The following is a 24,009-nucleotide window of genomic DNA, read 5'->3' on the forward strand; positions in this document are numbered from 1 at the left end:
ACTCTCAGTAATTTAACAGTGGCACTTCGATGCCACAGACTCTCTTCCTGAATCCTTTCAGACCTCTGCTAAATTCCCAATTTTGCTGTAGATAGACCTTCTGTAATATCATCTCAGAACCGCACAGAAAGAATTTGTGTGGGGTAGCTGTAAATAAGTTTGGGGAAGGGGGGGGGGAATTCCTTGTGTATATAATATTAAATTATTTAAACCCTTTTAAAATTCGGCCTCATATTTCATTCCCCCAAAACCCAGACAAACCCCTTCACGACACCCTTCTCTGGACACGTTCCAGCACCTCAACATCTCTCTTGAATTGAGGGGCCCAGAACTGGACACAGCACTCAAGGTGTGGCCTGACCAGTGTTTAGTACAGGGGAAATATAACCTCCCTTGTCCTACTGGCCACACTGTTCCTGATGCAGGCCAGGATGCCATTGGCTCTCTTGGCCACCTGGGCACACTGCTGGCTCATCTTCAGCCTACTATCTACCAGTACCCCCAGGTCCCTTTCCTCCTGACTGCTTTCCAGCCACTTTGTCCCCAGCCTGTAGCGCTGCTTGGGGTTGTTGTGGCCAAAGTGCAGAACCCTGCACTTGGCCTTGTTCAATCTCATCCCATTGGCCTCTGCCCACCCATCCAGCCTGTCCAGGTCCCTCTGCAGGGCTCTCCTACCTTTCAACAGATCAACACCTGCTCCTAGCTTGGTGTCATCTGCAAACTTACTCAATCCCCTCGTCCAGATCATCAATAAAGATATTGAACAGGACTGTCATGGAAAGATTATACAGAAGAATAAATAGATCTATAAATAACTACCAAAAATATGTAAACATTAATTGAACTGGAAGAGAAGGTTCCTGCAGTCAAATACTGCTTGCAGTCAATATACCACTTGTGCACTAGATGGATGCAAGGAGCCGCTTTCTGCTCATGGCAGAAGGCAATGGTGAATTACAAGAGGATTTAAGTATTTACTCACAAAAAGTCCTGACTCATGAGGCTAGCTACAGCTTCAGACAGTACCCAAATACTTTCTGTGGGTCTTGTCAGCCATTGAAGCTTCTGATTCTTTCTCGGCTCCACAGAGCGCTGGGTAAAGGAGGCAGACAATCTCTGACCTTTGCTCCTCTGGATGAGCTGTGTTTCTCCATGACTTCCCGTCTTGGCAGGAGACTTTCAGGTGTAGGCAGAATGTCCTGTGATATGCAGTCTTAGGACAGTGGTCATGCTGGCTGTGCAGGCTGATTGCATGAAGGTGTTCAGAGCCTGTTCCTGGTAAACCTGAGGCAGTGGAGTTTCTGGGCAGTTCAGGCAGTAAACAATGGCAGCAGGCAGTAGCAAGCAAGCAAGCACGAATAAACCAGGGCATGTTGAGTTTCCTGCTCATCTCTTTTTATCAATACAGCCCAAGACTAATGGGCTTTTGGACACAGAATAGCCAATCAGAATAACAGTTAGCTGAGCATGACCATATTAGGTGAAGCCATAGGCTTGCTTTTCCCAAATTTAGGAAAAACATAGGCCTTGCACAAGGTAGGCACAAGCTATGTGTGTGTACCTTGTTTACCACAGAATGTAAACAAATCTGGGCAAGCCAGAGTCCTTAGACTCAGTGGCTCCAGGTTCTTTGTCCTCTTTCCAGTGGTTGCTTCTCCCCACAACAGAAGGAAGGAGAGTAGGAAAACATGTCTGGGCAAGCCAGGACATGTACAAGCCTATTTCGGCTTATCAGGCCTGCCCTAACAGTGTCAAGTGCCTGGGGCCAATCTCTTTTCACTGGTCAGCAGCAACAAGACAAGAAGCAACAGCTACAAACTGGAACATAGAAGGCTTCACCTCAATGATGAGAAACTTTTTTACAGTGAGTGTGACAGCACTGGAACAGGCTGCCCAGAGTCTCCTTCCCTGGAGACTTTCAAAACCTGCCTTGATGCATTCCTGTGCAAACAACCCTGTGCCCTGGCAGGGAGGTTGGATTTGATGATCTCTGGAGGTCCCTTCCAATTTCTAAAGTTCTGTGGTTCAGAAGATGATTCTGCCTGTTCCTTGCAGAACTTGCAGTGTAGAACATGCAGTTATCAGAAGACAGTCTTCCTGATATGGGTGATGAGTTACTGATAAATGGTATATACAATTTGTAACAGTTTCAGAGGCATCATATGAATGAAAAACTATTTTTCTGTACTTTAAAATTAATATTAATCAAATAAGGCCTGTATTTCCTTGACACTATATGGTATGTTTAGACACATTCATTGCTAAGTGAACAGTTTATTATTCACAAAGACTAGAGTATTAACTGGAAAAGAATCAAATATAGTTTAGACATGGTCTGTTGATAGACTGCTACTATAAAACAGAGTTATTCTCACAACTTCACAAACATATCTATTGTTCCTACATAAAATATATCAGAGTTGATTTATTCCTACTATAATACCAGATGGATTGATCTGAAAAGTACATGTAGAAGAAATGAGGTGACTAAAAATGTATCATGAAACAGCTAAAGAGACATCTCTAGTTGAAAGTTGTTAATGCTGATCCTGCACGCAGTGAAGGACAGTGCTTCAGAGAGTCTCCAAAGTCTTATGATGAAAATTAAGGTATGGATCCAATTCATTTGCTGTAACTATATGGGATACAGAAATAAGACTGTTACAAGGCACACTCGCTGACTGTGATTTGTACTGTGTAGTCCCAAGTATTATTTTGGGTCCCCCTGAAATTCCTGTAGCACATACTAGATGTTGAAAATCTGATTTTGATAACTGACTTATGTCCCTAACATTCATATCTGTCCTAATTCTTCTATGCCAGGCTGGGACCTTCTAAGATAATTCTGAGAGCAGGATTTTTCTGTAAGACATGGCAGCTCTTCTGTATGTTGCCTCGAATGTTGTGCCACTGCTGTGCTAGTTTGAAGCCAGCTGGACTGTTTAGGTGAGAACAACTGGATTACAGGCTGTGAAAGGGAAACAGTGGTGATGTCTACTTCACTCATAGGCTTGCTGAGATGTATAAGAACAAGACTATAAACATAGATAAGGCATTAGGGCACTGCCTGGGCTTTAAGCTGCATTTATCTCTAACCTCACCTTTTGTCTCTCTGGTTAATCCACTTGCTTCCTGACACCCCTGGCTGAGCCTCCTTTCTTCCTTGGGGCACAAGGCAACGTCTGGGGTAAGGTAGAGGGGTGGGAGAAGGTGGAAGGGTAGTTGGGAGCCCCTCCTGGGGACTTAGGTTTCTGGGAGGGCTGTTGTGTTCCTGTATTACCTTTTACCTTGTACATTTCTGCATATAACTGTATATACTGTAAATATCTGTTTGTATATTGTGCTAGCTGTAAATAAATAGCTTCATTCAAATTTCCAGAGCTGGCTGAGTCTAGTCTGGGTGATTTACAGAGTGGGGAGGTGGGGAGTAACACCCAAACCACAACAACTGTAGAGGCTGGAGAGAAGGGATGCCATCCAAGGGACCTGGACAGGGCACAAGCCAACCTCATGAAGTTCAACAAGACCAAGCGTAGTGTCCTGCGTCTGGGTCAAGGCAATCCCAATCACAAATCCAGGCTGGGAAGTGAGTGGCTGGAGAGCAGCCCTGAGGAGAGGAAATTGAGGGTGCTGGTGGACAAGAAGCTCAGCATGAGCCAGCAGTGTGCACTTGCAGCCCAGAAAGCCAACCAGATGCTGGGCTGAGTCACGAGAAGTGTGCCACCAGGTCAAGGGAGGTGATTCTCCCTCTCTGCTCTGCTCTGGTGAGACTCCACCTGCAGTACTGTGTCCAGTTCTGGAGCCCCCATTAGAGGAATGATGTGGAGATGCTGGAGTGTGTCCAGAGAAGGGCCACAAGGGTGATCAGAGGGCTGCAGCAGCTCTGCTATGAGGAGAGACGGAAAGAGTTGGGGCTGTTCAGTCTGGAGAAGAGGAGGCTCTCAGGTGACCTTCTTGTGGCCTTCCAGGATCTGAAGAGGGACTACAAAAAAGCTGGGGAAGGAGTTTTTAGGCTATCAAGGAGTGACAGGACTAGGGGGAATGCAGCAAAGCTGGAGATGGGGAGAGTCAAATTGGATGTGAGGAGGAAGTTGTTGAGCATGAGAGTGGTGAGAGGCTGGAATGGGTTGCCCAGGGAGGCCTCATGCCTGGAGGTGTTTAAGGCCAGGCTGGATGAGGCTCTGGCCAGCCTGATCTAGGGTAGAGTGTCCCTGCCCATGGCAGGGGGGTGGGCAGAGGGTGATGGGATGAGATTTAACAAGGCCAAGTGCAGGTTTCTGCACTTTGGCCACAGCAACCTCAAGCAGTGTTACAGGCTGGGGACCAGAGTGGCTGGAGAGCAGCCAGGAACAGTGTGGCCAGTAGGACAAGGGAGGTTATTCTTGCCCTGTACTCAGCACTGGTCAGGCCACACCTTGAGTACTGCGTCCAGTTCTGGGCCCCTCAGTTCAAGAGAGATGTTGAGGTGCTGGAACATGTCCAGAGAAGGGCAACAAAGCTGGTGAGGGGCCTGGAGCACAAATCCTATGAGGAGAGGCTGAGGGAGCTGGGCCTGTTTAGCCTGGAGAAGAGGAGGCTCAGGGGTGACCTCATTGCTGTCTACAACTACCTGAAGGGAGGCTGTAGCCAGGTGGAGGGTGGCCTCTTCTCCCAGGCAACCAGCAATAGAACAAGGGGACACAGTCTCAAGTTGTGCTGGGGGAGGTATAGGCTGGATGTTAGGAGGAAGTTCCTGCCAGAGAGAGTGATTGGCATTGGAATGGGCTGCCCAGGGAGGTGGTGGAGTTGCCATCCCTGGGGGTCTTCAAGAAAAGCCTGGATGAGGCATTTAGTGGCTAGGGCTGGGTGCTAGGTTGGACTGTCTGATCTTGGAGGTTTCTTCCAACGTGCTTGATTTTATGATTCTGTGATTCTAAGTAAATTTGTCCCTTTTCCATATCTTTTTTTTTTTTCTTTTTTCTTCATCAGATTGAGTCATCTAGAATTTTGCATGCTGCAATATTTTCACCTAAAACTCTGTTACATTTCTACATAACATAGGAATACAAAAGCAGGGCCACAAGAGACAAAAAGAGACACTCAGATGCATTGTGTCACAGGTGAGAACGGAGTGACTTGAGTTACATGTTGTTGCATCTCTTGGGTGTGTTCCCAAATAGTATAGGTTCACCGAAATAAAAACAGAACAGGGGTTTGTTTGTTTGTTTAGGTTTTTTGGGTTGGGGGGGAGGGGTTTTTTTTGTTTGGTTGTTTTTTTTTTTTTTTTGTTTTTTTTTTTTGAGAAACAAAAGATTTGAAAATCGGAATGGCCAGATGCATTTACAGTAGAGATGACAGTAAAGTATTTCATCCTTTCAGCCTCTAGAGGGGACTGTGTTTTCAGCGAACCTGTCTGGAAAGAATTTCCTTAATCTGAGACAGGCTGTTCGGGCTGTTGCTAATGCTAGCTGGAAGTTAAGTGATTCTTGATTTGTGTATGAGTTACTTCTGGGGGAAGATAACTGGTGTCTCAAATGTCTTTAGTCCTGAAGGGCCAGCCTGAAACCTCTGCGCTCCACAGGCATTCTGCCTGCTGCCGATTCACATCTGCAGGATTTGCTCCTATTCAAGAGCATTTATGTAGCTAAGAAAAAAATGTCTGTGGAGAAATGCTGACTACATGGGTATGGAAAATAATGTAGGTGAACTAATAATGATGTGACATTTCTAATCGGGATTAATGACTAAATTATTTTTGCATTTCTGGCTCAGAAAAATAAATCCATGACAGGCTGGAATTATTCTTTATAAACCTAATGCCAGTCAAAGGGAACAACTGAAATGTGTGTGGCACTTTGGGCCCACAAAGACACTGTGACTCCCATAAGGCTGAATGTAATTATTCAGGTGAGTAAGGACCATATACTATAGGCCACATATTTTTCTGAAAGCATCAAAATTGGTGTTTGATGCTGCTATAGTTACATAGTACTGGCTAGGTGGATTTTGTTTCTTTTTTCCCTCATGTTGGCTCTGCTTCTCCCAGCAATACTTTACCTCACAAGGAGCAGACAGTGTGGAGGGATGGAAGCATTGTGATTTATGGGCTTTCTATCTCTTCTGTTGTGTTTACACAGCTTACACTCAAATAAGACAGGAGAGTATGGAACTCACACATAAAATGAAAAAGATATTCTACTGGGGGAAGGAGAGAATCAAGAAATCTGTCCAGATTTCAAAGTTGTAAACACATCTGTAGGGTCACCATAAAGCAGCGACTACAAAGGTCAGCATTTCAAAATGTGTCTTAAAGAAAATGTTTTTGCAAGCTTTGTGTATATTGTAACATTCTGCTTAATCTCCACTATGTTATATGGAGTCATTTACAACAAAAAATGCCTGACATAACTTACAGTACAGGAACATACAAGACCAGCTTCACCAGAGTGGATGTTTATGTAATCTGCAAGAACCCTCTGAAGTTCATTTCAGTAATAAAATAAAACTACGTGAGAGGCACATTTCTCAGAGATGCTACCCATCTTTGAATTTCTGAGCTTCTTTATTTTACTGAGCACCATTAGATAAATGCTCCTGGGGAAAAAAAAATCATTTAGTGATTACTTGCATACATTGTGCTATCTGCTGTTTTCCTTCCACTCCTTGGTTGTAAATGCATAAGCTCTCCCAGCTTTCCTTTCTTTTTAATAGAGGCATATTAAAGGTGAGCAGATGGGCACCCCAGGAGTGCAGATTTCCCATTCATAAACTGCACAGTGGAGGTAGCAACAAAACTATGTTTACACATACTGCCCTGACAAGGACCTCTCTGCTGAACTAAACAAAATACTTCTGTAAAGCCAGAAGCAATTCACTCACCTTTTGAATGCAAGCCTGGCACTCTGAGTAACCATAGAATATCAATCCGTGCAGCCCTGCTCAGTGTTTGAGGATGTGTGGTGTTACAGGACACAGAAAACTCCATAGAGAGCCATCCTTCTGGATTTTGCTGTCAAAAAGCATTGGGTATTCCAAAGTCTCTTTCACAAAACATTTTTCACATTTTGCATTGACTTTATTTCAGAACAAGAGGGTCCATTTTAAACGGACACTGACAAAATTTTGGAGCATAGCAGCTTTATAGACAGTAAACAAGAGGTGAATAGGTATGCATTTAACATGCCCTGACACAACAGTGTTGTCAAGATAATTAAAGCAGTTTTCTGCTGAGGAAATAACCTCAGAACAGGACTTGTCTCCTTCACTAGGAAAACCTCCGCTGCTTGAGGCATGAAATATTGTATCTGAGACACAGTGGGTGGGAAACAACAGAAGACTGTGTCTGGGACTTCTTGGCATGGGTTATCAGAAAGACACCAGAGGGATACAGGCAGGGGTCAGGAATCCAGTGCCGGCTTCCCCATAGAGTTACATCATCCCTAAGCATGGTCACTTCTGCAGGTGAGATCAAAGGCGGGCAACTCTGTACTTTGCTGCAACGCCTTTCAGGGTGCCCCAGCATACCCCAGAGCTGATACTGCAAAATCCGCTTCACTGAATTCCTTAGCCACGCCGAGCACCACCCCAAACTCCTTGACGAGAGAGAAGCTCAGATGCTTTCTTCATGAAGCGAAGTACACCTTAACACCCCCCAATTTTATTAATTTTTTTTTTTAAGTGAAAAGTGCAATGGGACCCCTACTGCCCACTCCCTCTTGTAAGGACTTACTTGTCCGGGAGGGCAGCAGCTGAGCAGAAAGGTACATGAACACACACAGATAAACGTTACAAGTGTGATAAGGCTGCACGCCGTCCAGCGGTTTCGACAGTCTCCGCGCTCGCAGCGGGAGAGGTGTGCGGGCGCGGGGGGGCGGCCGGAGGGGGCGGTCGGGAGCGACAGGGCCGGCTCCTCCCTGCGCACAAACCCGGCCGCGCCGTGCCGGGCGTGCCGAGAGCCGCCGCCGCTCCCGCGCTATTTAAGCGGGGAGGGCGCAGGCTGGCGGCCCCGCAGGGGCATCCAGCGGGCGGGGCTAATAATAACAATCATAATCATAATTATCTTTCTCTAAGAAAACAAGAAATCAGAGCCCAGATGCTCCGTCCGTAACCCGCAGACGGGAGCAGGTTGTTCGCCAAACACCTAAGAAATAAAGCACGACCGAACAATTTCTAGGAGGGCGGGGAAGGGGGGGGTGAAAAGTTTGCCGGAGCTCGGGCGTCTCGCGGGGGGCGGGAGCGATGCCGCCCTGGCTGCTCGGTAGCCTCTGCTGCGTGCTGGCGGCGCGGGCGGCGCTGGGCGGCAGCCCCACGGGCGCGGAGGCGGCGGCGGAGGAGAAGGTGATCCGAGTGCTGGTGCTGCTGCCGCAGGACGATGCCTACCTCTTCTCGCTGGGGCGGGTGCGGCCGGCGATCGAGTACGCGGTGCGGAGCCTGCGGGAGAGCGGCGCCGGCTTGCTGCCCGGCTACACCTTCCAGCTCACCTACGAGGACTCGGCATGCGGCAACCGCGCCCTCTTCAGCCTGGTGGACATGGTGGCCCTGCAGCGCCGCCGCCCCGACCTGCTGCTGGGGCCTGTCTGCGAGTACGCGGCGGCACCGGTGGCGCGGCTGGCGGCCCACTGGGACGTCCCCATGCTGTCGGCAGGGGCGCTGGCCGCGGGCTTCGGCGCCAAGGGTGGCGAGTACTCGCACCTCACCCGCGTGGCCCCTGCCTACGCCAAGATGGGCGAGATGCTGCTAGCCCTTTTCCGCCACCACCAGTGGAGTCGGGCCACGCTGCTCTACAGTGACAGCAACCCCGAGCGCAGCTGCTACTTCGCCATGGAAGGCGTCCATGTGGTCTTCCAGGAGGAGGCCTTCCACATGGCTGTGCATAGCTTCGACGAGAACAGCCGACACCTTGACCTCGACGACATCGTTCGCTCCCTCCAGAGCGGTGAGAGGGGTGAGTTGGCGTTAGGGCGCCCAGTTTGGTTCCTCGACGGCATTCGGTAGTAGCTGGGGCAAGAAGCTGGAGGCTGGGGCGCTGGGAGCACCGGGGAGAGAAGATTGTGAGAGGGGAGTCTCCTCCCCGCCCATAGGGAGACTCACTCCCCTGCTGTGCCGGCATCCCCTGGCCAGGCAGCCCCGGACGGAGCGGGGCCAGCTGTCTGGAGCAAAAGCTCTCCAGAGAAGTTTCTTGCAACTCTGCCTCCCGCGGCAGGGAAGGGAGGCTTACCCTAGGGGACCACACTGGGAGGATTTTGTGGTGTGTTAAGAAATCGGCTTTCTGCTCGCAGTCTGAATAGCCTAAATCACTCACATCTGCACAGCAGCAAACCTACTGCGTATTCTCTGAGATTTTTGCAGTGACTCCTCTGTAAGTTCAAAGCCTAAGCAAAGATGTTTTCTTCTCCCCCCTGCTGTGTCCTGTTCTCCGACTCCTGCCATGGGACGCCCCATCGAGTTGCTTCATAAATAACAAATGCGTTTAGGGGAAATGGTGATTTTGGGGCTGCGTGGCAGCGGAACCTGTGAGTCTGTGCAGTAAATATTGCCACAAACTGTTAGAAAAACACCGTGGAGGTAAATGACTTGTGAAACATCTTGGAAAGTCACCCCTGGGCTGAACTGGCTTTGCATCATGAGGTAGTAAAACACTTAAAGGTACTTTGGGATGGATAAAATTTATAGTTAGATGTGGTTTAAAGTGAGATCTCACCGAGCGATGTGTGGATACGTGAGCTAATCAAAACAACATTTTCTGTTTGAGGGTTTTACTAGCCGTGGGCTTCTCCAGTAAGTCGATGCAGAAAAAGAAACTGTATTCCAGAAGTAGACTGCAGGATCAAGTTAAAGTCAAGTTAAAGATGTGTAGATGTACAAAGTACTTGGTGCAGTTTTTCCATCCTTGTTCATAGAATGTTAGAATAGCATCAGAATTGGCCCAAAAAAGATCATGCTGTGCATGACTGGCACAGCTGATGTTACAATGCCATAATCTGCCAACAGAGCAGCCTTGCCTTGCACTGCTGATGTCATGCTGCTGTGAAATCTTTATCATGCTCAGGACCTTGTGAGAGGTAACTGAGATCTGGTAGTGTATGACTGTTCACCAAAGCAGGTGCTTAAAATAGAGCTTAACTAGTAAGTACCATGGAACGTAAAAGCACTATTGGAAACTGCTGTAGGGGGAAGGATGCTTTTCTTTAGTGCGTGTGTGTTTGCCTTTAACCGTTCTGTGGGAATGTGACTGATGGCTAAAGACAGCCTGGCTTTTCAGACGATGCTGCCAATCAGAGAAGAGAGGCTTCATTTCAGACGGGGCTTAAATGCTTTGCTAGCCTGAGACCTTTGGTCTTGCATCATTCTTTAACTTGCAAATGGCTGCATAAATGCAGCCCACTGTCTTCCATCCTTCCCTGACTTACATCTTTCAGGGCCCCTTCCTCTGTCTTGCCTTTCCATTTGTCCTGTGGCTCATGCTGCCCCTGTGAAATGCAGCAAGTGAGCTCTTTCTGACGTTAAAGACTGACCACAGGACTTGCCTAGCACATTCCATTAAGCTTGAGGTGCAGTCCTGCTGCTCATGGCATCTTTCAGATTATTGCAGTACTTTAAAGGTCATAGATCATACAAAAGATGCATTGTGTGCCTGAGCTCTTGAGATGAGGCCTTCGTTTCTTGTGAGTCTTCCTTGGAGGTCCTCCAAGTGGGTCAGCAGAGTTTGCAGGTGACAGGGCTCTGTCCAAAGCACTTTCTAGAAACATATTTTCAAGGTCAGTTGGTTTTCTTACCAGTTTTTAAGGGCTGCTGTGTCACATCTGCTGTGACCCTCTGCGGGGCTGTGTCCCTGCATCTTCCCTGTTTCCAGAGATTGCTGCTGGTACTGATTCCAGCTGAGCGGTCAGGCTGCCTTGAGCTGTGCAGCTGGGAGTGGGCTTTGAAGCAGGTGCAGGATACCTGCTTGGAACTGTGCCAGGGCTGAGAAAGCAGCTGGCCAGTGGAGACCTGGGCTGGATTAGTTTGCTGCTGTCCAGGGGTTTGCACTGAGCATTCAGGGACACACTCAGCCATGCACCCGTATTTGCCAGTGCCTGCTATAGCCCAGCTTCCTGGAGCCATTTCAAAAGATTAAAGTCTTGGAGCCACAGCAGAATCGTAAACGAATACTATGATGGAACGTGTCTTTAATGAATTTCATTAGTTCAAGCTCTCCTGTCAGCTTGGTTCGCCTCTCTGTGGACTTGATGCCGTAGTCTCAGGTTTCCCATAATGGTCACAAACCCAGGGCTGTGCTTTAAGCACGTGGTCCAAGGAATGCAGGCAGCAAAGCGAACGCTTACTCCTGTAGCTGAAGTTAAACTCCTAAGTATTTACAGAATGACTCAATAATCAGAATCAAAAGATTCACAGGGCTATGTTAGAATTACAGTGTGTATACAGTGCTGGCAGAAGAACATTTTCTGTGTGTTTGCATGTACAGATTTGTATGTACACAATAATGAGATATGGGTGCTGACTAAAAAAAAAAACAAACACTTAATTTAGGTTTTTGGAAGATTGCAAGAAATATGCCATAGCTACTTGCTTCAAAATCTTGAAGTATGTAACCTTTATTCTCCTGCTGGGTTGAAAACCACATCCAAATAGTTAATATTACTTCCCTTACATTCCTTTAGGGGCTTACAAAATATGATTTAATGTATTTTAAAGTAGAAGTTTTGTTTTTTTTTTTCTCTCATTTTTTTAAGTCTTTCTGCTCAAGCTCTTTTACTGGTGTTGTGGGAATCTCTTTAATTCCATTTACAGATTATGATTTTATGATAGATGTGAATTACAAAGGCAAAGTCAAGGGACAATAAGGAGGGCAGCAAGGAAACATTTCAAAAGGAAATCTCTCACCTATGCTGAAATTAGGAACAGTGAGACAGATTTGTTCCTGATGTGCATCTGGAAAAGATTTGATCCAAATTTTATTGTAATAATTTTTTTTTTTACTCCTTTTCCTTCATGCTAATATACTTCACAATGGTAATGAAATATGTCTTGCTCTGTTGCTCTGGAAATTATTATATTACTTTGCTGTAGTCAGTAGGACAGAGCTATGCATGGTATAACTCTACTGAAGCGTGGGGATGTACTGAAACGTGACTCACCCCAGCAGCACATCTGGAGCTTTATGCCTGTGATGGCATCCAACCAGAAAAGTGATGGGAGAAGATTCATTGTGTGCAAAGGGTTTGGCCTGTTTGGCCTTTTCATTTCCTATAATAGCAAGCACTTCTACCCAGGGAAGCTGAATGTGGTTTCAATTCTGTTTTATTGTTGGGGTGAAAATGTTTGTGTGCATTATTGTAGCTTTTGAGCCCTGGCATTTGTGATGATGTCCCTGGAAGCTTGCATGCAGTTGGTTTTGAGTGATCGTCCCAACAAGATCTCTTATGACTTTGAAGGCTATAGCCCCAGAGTGTGCACTGGTACAATATTTTGCTGCTCGTTCTGATGTCAGTATCTTCACACCGATAGTCTTGTGAACCTATATAAAAGATCATAGTAAAATGTGCACACTGTGCTGAGGATGTCACCTGAGTTTTTGCTTTCCCTTTGCAAAGAGAAAGAGTAGCAAGGGGAGTAGTCTCCCCTGCCCAGTAAGTTGGAAGAGACACCTTAACCACAGCTGACTCACTGTGGATCAAGGTGCCCCCACAGAACACACTTGCGGATCTCATTGTAGTAGCAGAGCACCTGGAGAGCTCTTGGTCCATGTGGCATTTAATCTTAGAATCACCTTAGAAAGTGGCACTCAATTTTCCTCTTTATAAATATTAGGTGTCGCGTCAAAGATTGTTCTCTAGGCTTATTGAATAGTCTCTGGAGAGAAAGTCACCAGGTACCTAAATCTCACCAAACTGTTCAGTGAAACGGAAATTAAAATGGTAATGTCATTGTATCACTGTAATTCCTTATCTTCAGATTCTGTTGTGTTCACTTAGAAGTAAGAGCAGAATATTATTGTTGCAGTCAACTGCTCTAATACAGGCAGCTGAAGAAACTTGAAGCCAGAATTTATCCATGTTGCAAGGGTAAAGAAACTGAGCTCACACAGGCATTAAGGAGGAATCTCCTCTGTGTTTGGTACCTGTCTTCTGCCAGCTGTTTGTGAAATCTGCTTTGTTTGGCATCTCTGTTGTCGTGTTTGTTGCAACACTGGGAGGACAGCTGGGGTCACTTGTCTCTGGCAGCATTCATGCTTAACAAGCTGTTCCCTGAAGTTCTTGAATTGCTTCTTATCTGTGTTTTTAATTTTCTTTCATCAGTTGTAATCATGTGTGCCAGCGGTGACACAATCAGGAACATCATGTTGGCTGCTCATCGGCAAGGAATGACCAATGGGGACTATGCTTTCTTCAATATTGAACTCTTCAACAGCTCATCATATGGTAATGTTTTTCCTGCCCAAGAATGTTGCAAAGTCTTCTGTAAGCCTGATAATATTTTTAGATTTGTAAGCCTCAAAATACGCAGCCCCAGGATACACTACTGTCTCTCCCTGTTGTTGCAGTTATCTTTCACGTGGGCTGTTCTATTTCAGGAAATAAAGCAGAGTCTGTGGCAATAGTCACCACTGAGTGGATTATAAAATGCCAAATAACACTATTTTACACTGAAATGCTCTAACTTGTTTAGTTTCCTGCAGTTGAAGCAGCACCAGACAAAGACATTGATTAGAGCAGCAGGTGCTACGTGCTGTAGTACATGGGCTCAGCTGTAGGTACATTGCACCATTTCTGGCCATGGGACTGCTGATCTCAGGGCAGAGGTGTTTTTGGCTGCCCAGTGACCTGTGATCTGGAAACAACAACCAGAGCCTTGGGTAGCTGCAGGGCTCGGGTCTCTAGAAGTTATCTCTGTCCTGGAGGACCCACGTGTCTAATTTGTTTCAGCTTTTCATCAGTAACTATCTGCAAAACCACTCGGCGTTGTGGTGTTGAAGGGAAAGGAGGGGACTAGGACAGTCCAAATGTACTGGAGTAAGATGGATAGGAGTAGCCAATTCTACCCCTGAGGATAAAGAGTGATATGTGTCAAATGAAAACATGACTTTAAAATGTAAATAAAATACATTTGCTTTTTGAAACACGCTTACGTCCAAACAGATTTGGTAATATGGTAGTCTATGTCAGGGACTGAAGTTGCTTTCAGCTGCTACAGCTGCCTCTGTTAAATTCAGAGTAATTCTGGAGTAATGCTTTCAATGAGTTTTGAACAATACCAGATCGCTGAAACTGAGGCAAGTTCATGCCTGGGAATTAGGTTTTACTTCTGAAAAGAGCAAACCTGTTTTGCAGGTGCAGAGAAAATAATCTCTCCCCTGTAGGCTGCCATAACTAATTCACTGCAATGACATTCATTTCAAATGAAAAAACAAGTGAAGGATGAGGAGGAAAGAAAACTTGGGGCTTTTTCTTCTCATTTTCAAGCCTCAAAAAAAATTACCACGAGCAACAACTGAATTCACATTAAAAAAGGAAAAATCAATTGTAAGTTAAATTCTCTTGCATATTTTTTTTGTTATTCATCTCCCACCTCTAAAATTATTCACAGTAAAAAGTGCTGTTTGTTTAAAAGCTCTGTATTTTAGTAGATGTGGCTGTTTAAATTCAGAGATACAGATACTGCTGTATGTGTTGTCTAGGTTAATGAGGAAATCACTTGAATAACTGAAAGATAAAGTAACAGAACAACATCAAAGTCAATAGTTCAAATAAAGACTTTCTTTTTGTTGAATTTAATTTGGAGTGACTTTATCCTCTTTGGCATAAGCAAAGCCATGTGGCATTGGAGCCTTAATTGGGACCAGGGTGAAAATGTTAAGTTTTTCAGCTTGGAGTTGAGGAGGCTCAGGGAAGGCTTTATTGCTCTCTACAACTACCTGAAGGGAGGTTGTAGCCAGCTGGGGGTTGGTCTTTCTCCCAGGCAGCCAGTGACAGAACAAGAGGACACAGTTTCAGGCTGCACCAGGGGAGGTTTAGGCTGGATGTTTGGAAGGAGTTCTTCACAGAAAGAGTTAATTGGCATTGGAATGGACTGCCCAGGGAGATGGTGGAGTCACCATCCCTGGAGGTGTTTGAAAGGAGACTGGATGAGGCACTTAGTGCCATGGTTTAATTAATGAGGTGTGAGGTGATAGGTTGGACTCAATGATCTCTAAGGTCTATTCCAACCTGGTTAATTCTATGATTCGGCTCTGTACATGGTAGTGCTATGCCATCCTGGCAACGGGATCTCCACATGTGCTGTTTGTTTGCCCTGCAGTCATACAGTAGACTGCATCGTCTTGGTTTGCATTACAGGTAGTCCAGTCTTCTTGTAGGTTTTCCAAGGGATTAATGAAAACTGTCTGTCTTCTAATGTATTGTAGTTAGAATGTTTTGTTTCGTGACATGAAACTAATTTTTCTGTTTTCTTTGTGGATGTGTTTCCCATGAAGAGTGAAATTAACTGTGCATCACAAGTTGACTTTTGTGCAGATGTTCATCACATGTGGAAAGCAAGCATGAAAGAGAAATGTAGAGAAATTCTCCCCAAATTCCATGTTCCCCCTGCCTGAAGATAACAGATTTTGTAACTTCTGTAAGGTACAAAATCTAAGAGTGGGTGTGCTTGGCAAACAGATGCTTTGCCTTTGAGTTCAGATGACCCTGTTCCAGTTTGTTGTTGCCCTCTGTTCTGAATATTTCTAATTTTTATAGAAGAACAGGCCTACTAAATGCCAAGACTGCAATAATTGCACATAATACTGTGGCAAGACAACCTCCCACAAAACGATCCATGCAGGAATTAAAATATGTAAATTATTCTAGGAGCACTCTTAGCCTAGTGTACCTTCTTTGCTCCTGAGGTCAGGATATTTAGAAGCAAGTACCTATGGTGTTCAGGAGAGAAACTTACACATGTTCTATCAGCACTACTATTTTCTGGGTGTCTATAATCTCACTTTAGGTGATTTTATTATTAAATGCAAAGCTATATAACACAGCCCTCCGTGCTGTAGTGTCTGCTGTACTTCTGAATACTACACCACTGAAATGCAGGATGCAGGTGGGGCAGAGGCTTTTAAGTTGTAAGGCTCCAGTAAATCTTGTACCCTCCTGTAGGGAAGCTAGCAATATGTGCTAGCTTACAATTGCCAGATGTGTATCTCTTTTTGAAAGCAGCAACAAGGACAAGGTGCAGGCACTGAAGGGAATAGTGCTGCCTCTGAAGGCAAAACCAGATGGTGAGATGTTAGTTGCTCTTTAGTGTTTCCTTCAGACCTGATGAACAGTGTCTTAGCATAAGACTGGCTAAAATTTGTATTAGGAAGAGAATTCCCTAAACCAAGGCCATGTGGAGCTTCTTTCTAAGACAGTAAAATGACCTGAACAAAATTCAGAATTTGCAAGGTTCATGGTATTCATAAAGATTAGTCTTAGCTGGTGATGAGCTGTGGTAAGTAAAGCTTTCATTGGGTGGAAAAAGAGAGGTAAAGGGCTGAGGTGGTCCAGTACCTCCTGCCCAGTGCTGGGAGTGGCAAGAGCTGCCCTGGAGCTAGAATCAGCAGGAGGATAGACTTGTCATCTGGAGAACAAGTCCTTTGTTCCTTCCCCTGTGCTCCCTGGGGAGGCAGAGCAATTCTTGAATTACATGTATTGTGAAGAAAATGAAGAGAAAAAAATGACCCAGCAGAAGTAGTGAGGTACTGTGAGGACAAAATGTAGGCTCTGTATTCACTTGGTTTTGTGGCATCAAGCTGGTCTGTCAGTTTGCTTTTGCTGGCATGTGATGCCGCTGGTAGTGCTGTGCAAGGAGTAGCATGAGTTGGTGACTGGATTCTGTCTCCATTAGCTTCTCAGTGAGTTCTTGCTTCACTTAGTTTAAGTGACACCGTGATCATCACACTCAACCAAAGTAGCCACATCCTGTCTTACATCAGGGTTTTCCACGCCTCCTTGTTTTTAGGAGCTTAGTGTCAGTTTTGATCTCGACTGGCTTAGCCATGATGGGATTTGTTGCTGTGGTTCAAAAAAATAACTGTCTAGCTTTTATTTGTAAGCATTTGGAGGCATGCTGCTTACAGCTACCACTCTTTCCTTCAGGCTTCTTCTGTGTATTGTTTATGTAAAATGGCACAAAACTTGGTCTAGTGCAGTATGAACCTTTCCATTGATCTTGTGAAGCTGTAAATCAGGGTCCCAGGACCTGCTGCCAAGTCTTGGTAGACCTAAGGAATCCTCTGCTAATTAACAACCAGTCAGCTATCCTGTTTTTCAGAAGTATGATTACTGGTGGTATAAGATAAATTGTTCCCTTGCTGGAAATACAGTATAGGTGCAGGTTCCTCTTTTATTTCTAAGTGATTCTCCACTACAAGAGGGTTGGTCTGGCAGCCACTGCACACATGGTTTTCTCCTTGATCTCAGTGGGAGAGCTGTGGGAGAAGTAGATGCCATCTACCTCCCATTCAGGATGATGATCATGCTGTTGACTTTATTGGTGCCTTTCTGACTGTTGAAGAGTGTCACTGGTGGAATGATGTATAACAAAATCCTCCCTTCTAACTTGAGCATCTCTATGTTTGATATCTGGCACATTTTTTTTCTCTGAGGTGTATTCTCATGCTTAGGCTTCATCCCACCCTTCAAAAATAAGCCATCACAGCATGAGAGTAAGGTTGTTCTTCTATTTGCACATTTACTTCCCACTAGCCATTTTACACGATCACAGGATATTAGGGGTGGCAAGGGACCCAAGGACGTTGAGTCTAAACCCCCTTGCCAGAGCAGGACCACACAATCTAGGACAGATCACAGAGGAACTCATCCAGACAGGCCTTGAAAATCTCTAGAGAAGGAGACTCCACAACCTCTCTGGGGAGCCTGTTCCAGTGCTCTGTGACCCTTACAGTAAAGAAGTTCCCCCTTGTGTTGAGGTGGAACCTCTTACGCTGCAACTTGGACCCATTGCTCCATTCTCTGTTTCCTGCATGTCTTGGAGCAGGTTCAGTGCTACCTTGTACTCCATCATCTCCCCAAGGTGATTTCTGGGAGGAAGAAAGAAGGCAATCCTCTAATGGTACCTAATTTGGAGTTGGAAATTTGCTTGTTTTCCCCTTAGGAAATGGCTCTTGGAGAAGAGGAGACAAACATGACCTTGAAGCCAAGAAGGCATACTCCTATCTCCAAACTGTCACTCTGCTGAGGACCGTGAAGCCTGAGTTTGAGAAATTTTCCCTGGAGGTGAAAAGTTCTATTCAGAAGCAAGGTCTGCATGAGGATGACTATGTAAGTACTTGATGACAGGGTTCAGATCTTAGCATCTTCAAAAACATGTTCCTCATTAAAGCAGAAGTTTCAGTGAGACTTTATCAGGACAGAGTCACCTGAATTCAATTATAAACTCCTACTGCTGCCTATATAATCTCCTTAGCTTTGTTTGTGGATAATGCAAACAGTAAGAACAGAATCTGTATATGTGCACTAGGTCTGTGCACCACCAGTTGGCTTCTGCTTATCAACAGGAAGGTTGAAGAAATGCAGATTGCCATGTCTTTCTCTCCCAGCAGTCACTTTTCTAACAGGCAAAGAAATGTTTTTTTTTTGTTGTTTCCTCCCAGTGATTTTTTTTCATAGAATCAGATCTCAGAAAGTTACACCCTCTGTATTGCATCAGATGAAGCTTCTCCTGATGTGAATGCATGTCTTATTTCCAAGTAAGCTTATTTCAGTTGTTGCTGTTGTTTATCTTCAACTGTTTGAAGAATCAGCACAGGCCTAGTGAGTTGTTTTAGGCATAGGGAAGTGCAACTGTCCCCCCAGAGATGGATGTGGGAAAGTACATCTTCTTTAAGTATCTCCAAATGTAGAAGGGAGATGCTTCTGAAAGTTGCTTTTTGAGCTACTTTGTTAGGTGTTTTTATAAAACAGTTTTTTGTGAAAGCAAGAATGTGTAGCATGTACCTATAGTGATTTCTGCATGCTGGTGCAAGTACTTCCCAGACAGCCTTCCCCATGATAAATTTTGCAAATATGCTTATAAGAAAAGAAACTTAAAGAGAACTTGGTCTGTTTTCATAAGTATTGTGCTTTTAAGAACTTGAATCTATTATATTTCAGTGTTTTACTTAAAATGTTAAGTTTTACATCAGTGGCTTCTGTATTTTCTGTGAGACTTTCCAAGTGTAGGCAGGCAGAAATAGTCTTTTGTTGGTGTTCTTCCTCTTTGGTTAGTGGAGAAATCACAACTGCCAAATTTAAGGTGCTGCACTCTGCAGGAACTGCTAGATGAGTTTTGAAGAAGACACAGGACAGAAATTTGTGCTGTTCCTCTATTTCCCCCCTGTATGCCCTTTGGCAGGTGTGACTTAGCAAGCTTGAAAATCTATTGTGAGATTGTGGCTGGTGAGAAACATGATTTTGAATAGTAAGGATCCAGTCATTCACAGTTTGGTATCTTTTCTAGTCTAGACAGTGGGACAGTTCCCCAGATGAAAAAGTCTTAGACTGCTAAGAGCTCAAAATTCTTTCAGTTTAGAGGTACACAAGGGAGCAGTTTGCTGTTGTTTAGGACAGGAACCCAGTGTGAACACTTTGCAGGTTCAGTGTTGATAGGTGCTGGATAAATTCAAGCTCTGTTACAGTCAAGTAGAAGTGGATCCGTGAGTGAGCAAATGCCCCTGCATGCTACCAGGCTAATGTGTTTGTTGGAGACTCCTTGCACAGCTGCTTGCTGACTGTTAGAAGTCCACTTTTTCCCTTTGCTCACTCCCTCGTTGCTTGTGCAATCAGCCATCTGTGCTGGCAGTGCTCCTGGCCATCCTAGGGCAGCTGCTCAGGTGCCTGGCTCCGTAATGCCTCATCCTTGATCATCTTCTGCCTGGCTCAGAAAGTTGCCTCTCCCTATATCCCATTCTGACCTGTGATCCAGAGCTTTTAATCTTGTTCCAAGCACTCCCTTACATAAAAACGTCAGCCTTTATTAGAGCCGGGCAGAGACATGGGGCCTATTGTTGCCTCTCCCACTCCTCTTCCTGCTTTTCCTTTCCCATCTGGTTTTCTGCACCCTCGCAGTCTCTTGTCAGGACAGAAGAAGGACCTGTGATGTCTGTACACCTACCACAGCTTTCTGCCAACTGAAACATCAGTCCTTGGCTCATTGGGAAGCTTGTGGTGGCGGCCATGAGGATCTGGGACTCCTTATGAAGCAGCTGCAGATCATGAGGAGGTTTGAGTTTAAATGCAGAACATCCTGATATTATATAGATGTTCAACTTGCACAGGAGTCTCCTCTGCCTCCAAACCCAATGGGAAATTAAAAATTTTAAAAGAGGGGTAGCCTCAAGTTGAGGACAGCAAAAACTACTTCATTAACAGTGTGACTTTTAACTATCTGGGGTGCTTCTCATAACTTAAAATGAATTTTACATTTCTTGCTTTAGATGGCAGGAGGGAGATGCTTTGTATTCCCCTAGGTGATTGTCCTGTTGCTGTTTTCAGAGGAGAAGCATTTCAGGGCAGCCTTCAGCCTTGAGAAGAAAAAAAAAAACAAACAAACTGCATTTTAAAAGCTAAAGGGGAAAAACTGAAAGCCAAACTGAGGGCCAGTTCCTTTCTGAAACATATTTGGGTATTGGGGACCTTATTAATGGTGCTCCTTTTGGCAGCATGAGAAGAAAGTGGCAGTTTTGACCTGGCTCTGTGCTTAAGCAAGGATGTATCCTCCAAGGGAAGCCTAGGAGAGAGAGGTCCTACAGCTGAGTGGGTGGGTAGTGACGGAGATGGATTTTTGCATGCTGGATTCTGCTCCTGAAAACAAGAACTCTGGAGAAGGAGAGTTGGTGGTATGGTCCATCTCACGGGTGTTGAAATATAATCCTGATCCTTTTCTGCAAGCTGTGTCCCAGGGGCATAAACTTGGGGAGGTTTGGATTTGAAATGTACAGTTTCTGCTTCTCTCTGGATTTTTCTAGTATCATGGGAAAATGTGGCCTCAGGTCTGCGGTCTAAATTATCTTGCAGTGACCCCTAACTTAAACAAAAGTCATTAGTGCTGCCATTTTGTCCTGGCTTCTTGCCATCACTAATCCTAAAGGCATTGTTATCTACAAAAAAAGACTATCATAAAAATGGAAAATAAGCAGATGACAGAAGGAAGGATATGGGAGACAGAAAGGGCAAAGTCCTAAAGCAGCAGCTGTCTGGTTGCCAAGTAGAGAACACATACACCCCTTGGAGGAGTAACAGGTCAAATAGTGTTGGCCATCTTCATCTCCAGCTGTGAAATCACACAGAAGAGATAAACATGTTCTGAGAATGTCTTTCCCAGGTCAAAAATTACTGTTGTTTCTGCATGGGCATTATGCTACAGAAATGAGGAAGGTGGAGAATCCAGTGCCTTTCAAGTGAGCAGGAGGTTGTGGAAAAGGCAATTTCTCTGACTCCTCTATAGATCTCTTTTGTGAAAGAAAAGTCTCTTTAAATGCCTTTTAACTAGACAGTATTAAATATAAGAAGAGCGGAAGGGTTCTGAGAAAGTGCCTTAAAAATGTTTGGGTAGGTAATGGATGAGGCTGCTACAGGATGTTCAGGGTGTTCCCTGTCTACACTGTCACATTTCAACATCCCATTGCAGCAGCTGCTGGAGTCTGTTAGCAAATATTATTAGTTTGCTTAGTCACCACTTTCTAAGCCTGAAAGGAGTTACTGTCATGTTAACATAACCCAAAGAGCTGTGGGCCGAAGCATCAGATCTACTCAGCCCTCCTTTTCAGCGTTCAATAGTGTCATCAGTTTTATCCCCCTGTGTTTCTATAGCAAACCTGACCATTTTATTTTGTGTCTACCTAGAGAATGACTTCTTTGATAAAATTGCCCCCCCCCCCCAAAAAAAAAGAAAAAGAGAGACAGCTTTTCTGCCATTCTGTCCCAGCCAAATGATTGCGTTAGGCATAAAGGAATAGAATCACTTTAGTGCTGTTACCCAAATTATGGCTATTTTGTGACTGCTGGTGAAGGGCCTGGAGCACAAAGCCTATGAGGAGAGGCTGAGGGAGCTGGGGGTGTGCAGCCTGGAGAAGAGGAGGCTCAGGAGTGACCTCATTGCTGTCTGCAACTACCTGAAGGGAGGTTGTAGCCAGGTGGGGGTTGGTCTCTTCTCCCAGGTAACCAGCAATAGAACAAGGGGACACAGTCTCAAGTTGTGCCGGGGGAAGTATAGGCTGGATGTTAGGAGGAAGTTGTTGGCAGAGAGAGTGATTGGCTTTGGAATGGGCTGCCCAGGGAGGTGGTGGAGTCACCATTCCTGGAGGTGTTCAAGCAAAGCCTGGGTGAGGCATTTAGTGCCATGGTCTAGTTGACTGGATAGGGCTGGGTGATAAGTTGGAGTGTCTGATCTTGGAGTTCTCTTCCAACCTGGTTGATTCTATGATTCTATGTTGATATATTAGCAAGACATGAACGGCAGCCTGACCTAGTCTCTGTGAAACAAAGAAGCAATGGTTGAATTGGAAATTACAGGGCAGATTCTGCCTGCAGAGCTGTAGCCTAGGTGAGGCTGACAGCAAGGGGAATTGCATGCATTTAACTGGAGGAGGAATTTGTCCCTGAGTTGATATGTGAATAACTTCCAACAAATACTCTAGTTAAAAATGTTTATGAATAGATGCATTTCAGTTAAAGTGTGTGCATAAGCCATTTTTATTAAATAATGAACAACACTTAGTGAATTGGTGGTAGGCTGCAGTTTGGAAGCTCTTAATAAACCTTCTGTTCTGACTCAGGCCCAGGATTCAATAAATGCCTTTTTTTTTTCTAATATCCAAGCCAGTATTCTCAGCTAGGATGATTTTACAGTCTGGGATATTTGCTCTTCTGAGGTTACAGACCACCCATGGCTTGTATTTCTTCTTGTTTAAAAGCTGAAAAAGTAACTAATTAAACCAATATTTCTGCTGTGTTAACTACATGACAGCATTGTTCACGAGGTGGATGTGTGAGTTTTGTCCTATCCACAGCTCTTGTCACATTGAAAAGGAGCAGCAGGAGAAGGGAAATGAAGCTCATTTGCTTGTACAGTGATCTCAGTGAAAGAAATGAGCTATGTAGATTGATTCGATCAGTGAGATGCTGCTACTCTTTAGAAAGGGCAAGGCTGCTTTACTTAATATTTTCAGCCCTCTGAAATGAGAAATGGTCTGCATGGGAGCAACTGTTCAAGCTCCAGCAGCTAACTACAAAAGCTGCGTGGGAGGTAGCTGTGTTCATATAGTTTGTCATCTCATCCGTAACATCTGTACCAGAGTCTTCCCCGTGTGTATTCCTTACGTCAGCCTTTTAATTAGGATTGTGCAGCAGCTAAGATAAGGTTTGGGAGAAGTGAGCAATTCAGTCATGTCACTGGGGTTGATGCTGGAAATGTAATGTATTGAGCAGTGCATGTCCCACTGGTCTTTTTTCAGGCACAGGCAGGCAAGATTAATGACAGGCCAGCTTTTGCGTCTCCTCTGAGTGCACCAGGATGGCAGAGAATTTGGGGGATTTTTTTGTTGTTGTTGATTGTTTGCTTGAGGGTTTTGGGTTTTTTTTCATTTTATAAAGGAAAAAAATACGAACCACCAACAACCGCACCAAAAGCAAACCACCCGAAAAACACACCCTGCCAGGGAATTATTTGTTCAGATGAATAGGTCTATTCAGCCGCTAGAGTGCTTTGCTAATTGTGTCCGAAAGAATAAAAGCAAACCACAAGCTGCTTTCAGCAGCCGGGGAAAAAAAAAAGAGACGAGTTGACGTGCCAGCTTGTTAACGAGTCGAATTCTATTAGTAAAACATATTTAGGATTTTTTTGCAGCTAGCCCTTCACCCCTTGGAGTTAATGAGAGTTTCTTCCATTTCTGTAAGAGCAGTGTGAAACTTCGGGCTGATAGATTTGGTGAATACAGCAGATGGTTTTTGATCCCTGGTGTTAGTATTTTCTCAGTGATTTGAAAGAGTAGCATCTTCTACCTTGGGA

The 24,009-nt window shown here is 44.9% G+C and overlaps 1 protein-coding gene across 2 annotated transcripts in view; it reads left to right on the forward strand.

The window, feature by feature from the left end:
- Positions 1–8,190: 8,190 nt before the first annotated feature.
- Positions 8,191–24,009, forward strand: part of NPR3 (natriuretic peptide receptor 3) — a 50,578-nt gene continuing 34,759 nt past the window's right edge. For both annotated transcript variants that reach the window (XM_064176301.1, XM_064176302.1), the window contains exons 1-3: positions 8,191–8,923; positions 13,278–13,400; positions 18,118–18,284. In XM_064176301.1, the coding sequence (XP_064032371.1) occupies positions 8,218–8,923; positions 13,278–13,400; positions 18,118–18,284 (996 nt within the window). In that variant the 5' untranslated portion in view covers positions 8,191–8,217. The remainder of the gene's footprint in view (positions 8,924–13,277; positions 13,401–18,117; positions 18,285–24,009) is intronic.

The sequence above is a fragment of the Pogoniulus pusillus genome, chromosome Z, assembly GCF_015220805.1.
Source record: "Pogoniulus pusillus isolate bPogPus1 chromosome Z, bPogPus1.pri, whole genome shotgun sequence".
NCBI lineage: Eukaryota > Metazoa > Chordata > Aves > Piciformes > Lybiidae > Pogoniulus > Pogoniulus pusillus.